The following is a 6,337-nucleotide window of genomic DNA, read 5'->3' on the forward strand; positions in this document are numbered from 1 at the left end:
TTTTTTTTTTTTTTTTTTTTTTTTTTTTTTGCTTTGAGGAGCAGACTCTGAGTGCTCAGAGCACCCTCAGGAGACGCCCAACCCGTAGCAAACTCCCAGAAAACTCAGGATGCCAGATAGAAGCGTGCAGAAAGAATGGCCAGCACTGGTTGGGGTTCTGCCTTCTCGGGGCTGGACAGGATCCACCAGGAAGTCTGTCTGTCTGTCTGTCTGAGGCTCTGTGTGTCGGATCTTAGGATAAGTGGTACATGCTGTATCCAACGGGAGTGGCGTAGAGTCCGACGGGCGGGATGGGGAGCACAGGTCTGTGAAAAGGGTAGGATGTGCCGTACAGGGAGGCAGCCTGGATGGGGGAGTTGATGGGGAAAGGGAGGCTGAACCCCGACGGCAACATGGGCTTGGCTGCCATTTTGAGCTTCTCCAGCTCGGCCTCCTGCAGTCTCTTGGCCTTGGCCCTCCGATTCTGGAACCAGATTTTGACCTGGGTCTCTGTGAGGTTGAGGGAGCTGGAGAACTCGGCTCTCTCGGCGATGGACAGGTACTGCTTCTGGCGGAACTTGCGCTCCAGAGCCAGCAGCTGGGAGGTGGTGAACGGGGTCCGCGGCTTTCTGTTCGTCTTGTGCTTCCTCAGGGTGCAGGCAGTGGGGCTCAGGTGTCCTGCAAGGAAGGGAGAGGGGTTAGCACAGCAGCAGGGACACCCCGGAGCTCTGCTGGGTGTCCCAAGGGTCCCCTCCGAACACGGCATCCTTTGCCAAGGGGCTCTGGAAATCTTTTCCTGCCCAAACTTAAATTCACTGCACTTCAGTGGATGGAAGGGAGATTTTGCCTCAGCGGTTTCAAAGGGGACAGAGAATTCACAGGTCGCTTTGGGAGTCACTTCACAGGGGTCTAGAGCACACAAACCAACTGCCTGCACAGCTCCAGGAAAGCACAAACGCCACAAAAGCAGGAGATTCCCAAAATTACAGTGAGGTAAGAGGAGAGCCCAGCCCTGCTCCAGGATTTCCCCACTAAGCACAACAAGTGACAGCTGAAGAAGGTCTGACAGCTTTTGTGGTTTCACTCACTGGACATTTTTTCTTGCTATTTTTTTTCTTCCAAATCAAGTTTTTCCTCTGATTATTAATTTTGATTTTCAGTGGGTGTTTTCTGATTATCAACCAGTATAAAAACCCAGCAAGCTCAAAAAAGAAAGCAGCGCTCTTTTAATTCAACATTCAGCTTTTATAACATTTGCCAATTAAAAAATTAACCAAAACCCAGAAAAAACTTCAGCACTTTGTAGCCAATAAAAGCCAGAAAATCCACCACCTTTTGTGCCTGCCTTAAACCCCAGCCAGGTTAGGCAATATTCCCGGGATGGCAGAGCGCTGACTTGCCTTTAGATGAATTTAGCACTTCATTAATAATTTTGCAATCTAAAGAATAACTAAAAAGCAGGCGGCCGACTTCAAAAGCTCGGTAATTTGGCTGTGATTTGCTCACTCCGGGGCACAGGACAAGTCACCCTGGCTGGACACAGCAGTGACACCCAGGCTGCTGAATTTGGTTCACATTGTGGTGGTGTCTGCTTCAAGCTCTTGTCGGTATTTGCACTTTGGGTTTTCTGTACTCGTTTCACTTTTTTCTTTTATTTTTTAAAATAAGCCAGACTAAGAAGCTGTTTAAGCACGTATCATATAATTTTAAAAAATCCCACGAGGGAATTTGTTCTAAAGTTCAGAAAGGGGAGGGAGAAAACGCAGCAGAAAAAGTTAAACTTTTCTTATTGTTCTTCCTCTAGAGTACAAAACACCGAAATACTGAAAACAAAAAAAATAAAGCTCTTCTAGGAAACAACTTTTCAAATGCTGGCCTGTGACCTCACCAGGGCATTTTAATAATTCAGGTGCTCACTGTGACAGCTGATTCCCTTCTCAAACTGCACTAAATTCAAACTGCAGCACACCGACCCTGACTCCCTGCCGCTCCCCGCGTTGTTCCACGCTGGTTTTAAACCCAGCTCCTTTCTCTCCCCACGGCGAAGCCCTCCCAGGACTGGGACAGGTTTTGGGGTGCCCGTGGCTCCCTGTCCCAGCGGCCCTGGGGTGAGCCCGACCCGCCCCGGCTCCAGGAACAGAAACAGAAACGCGCTTCTCCCGGGAAATACTCCATGAAATCCCGGGAAATATTCCACGAATTCCCGGGAAATACTCCATGAAATCCCGGGAAATATTCCGCAGCACACCGACCCTGACTCCCTGCCGCTCCCCGCGTTGTTCCACGCTGGTTTTAAACCCAGTCCTTTCTCTCCCCACGGCGAAGCCCTCCCAGGACTGGGACAGGTTTTGGGGTGCCCGTGGCTCCCTGTCCCAGCGGCCCTGGGGTGAGCCCGACCCGCCCCGGCTCCAGGAACAGAAACAGAAACGCGCTTCTCCCGGGAAATACTCCATGAAATCCCGGGAAATATTCCACGAATTCCCGGGAAATACTCCATGAAATCCCGGGAAATATTCCCTCCAGGAGACAGCCCGGCGTTCCCAGGCTGCTTCCCAGGGGACTGCCGGGCTCCGAGGAGCAGCGGGGACCCGGGATTGCGTTTGTCCCGTGCCAGTCCCCAGACTGATTTGTTCCCCCTCGCTGATTTGTTTCGCTGGTTTTTTTTCTCTTTATCCTCCTTTTCCTGCCCAATATCGGACAAAAAAACCCCATAATTTGGACAGGGTTCCCTCTCCGTGTTCCTCAAAATTCGAACTTTTCCAGCATTTCCCCCAGCTCATCCCACCCGTAATATTAATATTGATAATAATAAATCGAGGGGCTGTTTTTAATGTCAAAACTCCCATGGACAGGCGGTTTTCCTGCGGGAAAATCGCTCATTGCCTCCTGCCGAGGTGGGAAATGAGGAAAAGGGTCGAGGCTGAAGGACTTTACCCTCCCTGATCCTCAGTTTTCTCCCCAAATCCCTCTGAAGTCACGGGAACTCCCAGCTACCGAAATCCTACACAAAACTCTTTTGCCGATCCCGAGAAGAAACAATTCTCAAAGAGAAAGAGGAGGAATTTCGAAGGGGAAAAAAATATAGAGGGAGATTATTAGGCCCTGTCTAAGTCTGGGGTTTTGGGCAGATTTAGAGAAGGGGTTCAAGTAGGGGCACACACTTTTTTTTCTGTGTTTTTTTCCAGCACATTTGAGGGTACATGAAAATGAAAAACTGGAGCTACACAGGGAATGCCTTCCTCCTGCCCTCTCCCAGCACGATAGAAATCAAATTAATTCGGGGTTATCATAAGACAAAGGAAGTGGATGAAAGCCAAATCGAAATTATTGTTAAAAGAAAAAAAAAAAAAATAAGGAAAGCTGTAACGACACTAAACTTTCCTCTCGCAATATTAGACTGAGGAGTAAATTCCGTGAGCCAGTTCACGCCTGTTAAGTCTCTAACTTAAATAAAGCAGAGGATTTAATTCCCACCAGGGAAGTTTGGGATGCGCGGAGGAGAGCGGACAAACCCTGGCACAGGTGTGCGGCCACCGCGAGGCAGGGATGCTCCTTCCCCTTCTCGGAACGATCTTTGCGGGTTTTAAATCCCTAAAAAGCAATTTTTTTCCCCCGTTTATTTTGTAAGGGATGGCCCCGAAAGCGAAAGGCGGCTCGGACTGCCAGGGGGGTTTCGGAGGTGATCTGTCACCTCCGCACCGAGGGTCCCTAAGGCGGGGGACGGCGTCGGGAGGGATCGGAGGGGGACACAAAGGGGTCAGGAGCAGTTCGGGGAACTCGGACAGGCTCCGGAGCCAGGGATGGAGGGACAGACCCCGCGCCGGGAGCCAGCTCCAGGTTAGAAAGGAGAATTCCCGAGTTCAAGAGATTGCAGCGCACCGCGGATGGGAGAAAGGCACGGGGAGAAATTGCAGTTGTTGTCGCAAGGGGATAACATAAATGGACGAAGTGGCTGCCAGGGGGCCTCGAGTAGGGACAGGAGCTGCTCCCTGGTGATTTCTGATCTTTCTAAGGCTTTGAAAGCGGTTTATGTTCATATACATGCGTGTAGTCATGTATAGGAACATTTAACTCTATAAACACATAATAATCTCAATATATTATAATAATTTTATAACATATATGTAACATACGGGAATACGACACACATATGAATCCCTATAAAAGTACAGCGGAATCGCAGAATATTTTAGGTTGGAAAGGATCTCAAATCCATCGGCAGCGACACCTTCCCCTAGACCAGCTCGCTCAGGGCCCCATCCAACCGGGCCCTCGGACGGGAACATCGGACATAAAACACGGGATGTACATGTACGTGTCTCCGTGCTGCGGCGCATCCCGCCCGCCCCCGGCGCACTCACTTGGCGGCGGGGAAAATCTCCCGGCCTCCGAGGGGATCCAGGACGAGCCGTCCTCCGAGTTCTCCGACTTGACCGAGGCGGTGTCGAAGGTTTTTGTAAGCGCCCCGGGCGGGCTGTGCGCCTCCCGGGAGCCGTGCCCCGCCAGCAGCAGGTTCCTGGAGGTGCCCACGGCCGCCCCGTCCGCGCTGCCGCCGGCCGCGGGCAGCGGCGGCTCCTTGGGGGGCGGCTTCTTGTCGGACATGAGCGCTTCCACGCTGAACGGCAGGCTCGACACCTTCACTTTGTGGTGCTCCTCGGCGCCGGCCGCCGCGCCCTCCTCGTCGGAGGAGAAGACGTCCTTGGCCTTGTGCGGGGAAGCCATGGCGGTGCGGCGGAGCTGGCGCTGCCCGGCGAGTGCGGCGAGCGGGCCCGGCCGCCCCCCTTTTCCCCCTCTGGGGCTCCCCGCCGCTGTCCTCCTTGGGCGAGCGGGGGAGCCGCCCCGCCGCCCAATCAGCGCCCGCCGTGCCGCGTGACGTCGAGAGAGGCGGCCTCCCATTGGGTGAGAGCGAGGAGAGGGGGCGGGCCCAGCCGGCGCCGCTCGAGAGGAGTTCCCCGGCCGCCCCCCCCCACCTCGCCCGGCCCGGTCGCAATTAATGACACGGGGTTAATGACACGGGCGGCCCGCCGAGGAGCCGTGCAGGGCTGTAATCACAGCAAAGCCAGGGGAAGGAAAAAAAAATAAATAAAAAAACCCGCCGCGGTAATTAAGGCTGATGATGATGAGGCGAAGAGGGAGCTTCAGAGGAACGCGGCTCTGCCCCCCCATCCTCGCCGCCGGCTCCGCTCCTCCCGGGGCACCCCGGGCTCACCGCGGCACCCCCGGGCTCATCCCGGCTCATCGCCGTCCCCCGACCCTCCCGGAGCGGGGTCTGTACCCCCTTCCTTCCATCTCCCCAAAAATCGCGTCCCTTTCCCGAAGGAGCGGGGTCTGGGGATGCGGGATTCGGGATTCGGGATGTGAGATTCGCGATTTGGGATGAAGGAGACGGGATGCAGACCCCCGGAGAAACGTGCGCTGGTGTTTTTTCTTCCATTTTTTTTTATTGTTTGCGTTTCCACGGCAGCAGGACCCAAGTCGGGCAAAACCACTCTGCAGAGGTTAGATCTGTAATTTTTTTTTTTTTCCAGCGTCAATTATACACGTGATGAAAAGATGAGCTTTAATAAATTAGGGGCACGCAGCCCTTAATTAAAAGTCATATCAAACCAGTACTATGAAAGCGATTCTCTCACTTTTTGACTTCCTACCAGTGGTATGAATAAAGAGTGTCCTGTAAAAAAGCTTTTATAATTACAGCGCGCATAAAAGCGAATACATATTGTTCTTTTCATAATTATTTTAATATTGCGCCGGGCGTTATTTCATGCTGTGCCCGCAACTTTCTCAGGTGTTTAGTTTGTTTGGTTTTGTTGGTTTTGTTTTCTTTTGTTTTTAACGTCCAGGGTGCGCAGAGCTTGCGAGCTGTTTTGGTGTTACAATTTACAAGTGAGGGCCATTTTTAGAGCCACTAAAAACCACTGAGAAGACGACAGGCACAACTCCTCTCCCCAAGCCCCCGAATTCAGGGGCAGCTCGAAGCTGCTCGGTCCTGCAGGGCTCTGACCACGAACGTTCGGATAGATCCCCTCCATAACACACGGAGGGTTTAACCAGCTCATCTTTCGCTCTATTTAAACTCCTGATTTCCCTGCCAGCTCATGGAGCAGCCTTGGAAGTCCCCAGCCCTGCAAATTGCGAGTTCCCAGCCCGGGGATGGGGTGTAGGAGCGCCCTGTGCTGGGGGCACTCTCTGTCCCAAAACCAAGAGGATTTAAAGGATGCAAAATGACTTATCCCCATTATTTTCTGTACATATTAGACAAACCCCTCTTTTTCAGAACCCAGGGACCCCTTTACGGCCCTGCTCATCCCTCCCCACTGCTCAGCACCGAACACCGAGCGGCCCCAGCCCTGATAAG

The 6,337-nt window shown here is 52.8% G+C and overlaps 1 protein-coding gene across 1 annotated transcript; it reads right to left on the reverse strand.

Moving 5' to 3' along the window:
- Window positions 1–32: 32 nt before the first annotated feature.
- On the reverse strand, window positions 33–4,778 carry MSX2 (msh homeobox 2). Its single transcript, XM_041481984.1, has 2 exons — window positions 4,341–4,778; window positions 33–657 (listed from the first exon to the last, which is right to left on the reverse strand). Exons 1-2 carry the CDS (start codon window positions 4,699–4,701, stop codon window positions 233–235), a joined length of 786 nt encoding a protein of 261 aa, XP_041337918.1. The 5' UTR covers window positions 4,702–4,778; the 3' UTR covers window positions 33–232.
- Window positions 4,779–6,337: the final 1,559 nt, after the last annotated feature.

This window comes from Pyrgilauda ruficollis, unplaced genomic scaffold, assembly GCF_017590135.1.
Source record: "Pyrgilauda ruficollis isolate IOZ18807 unplaced genomic scaffold, ASM1759013v1 scaffold57, whole genome shotgun sequence".
Lineage (NCBI taxonomy): Eukaryota > Metazoa > Chordata > Aves > Passeriformes > Passeridae > Pyrgilauda > Pyrgilauda ruficollis.

Excerpts from the sequence above, each read along its gene's own strand:
- MSX2 (XM_041481984.1), bottom strand. The coding sequence starts at position 4,701 with ATGGCTTCCCCGCACAAGGCCAAGGACGTCTTCTCCTCCGACGAGGAG. Across the intron at positions 658-4,340 it reads GAGATTTTCCCCGCCGCCAA|GACACCTGAGCCCCACTGCC; the intron begins GTGAGTGCGCCG and ends CCTTCCTTGCAG.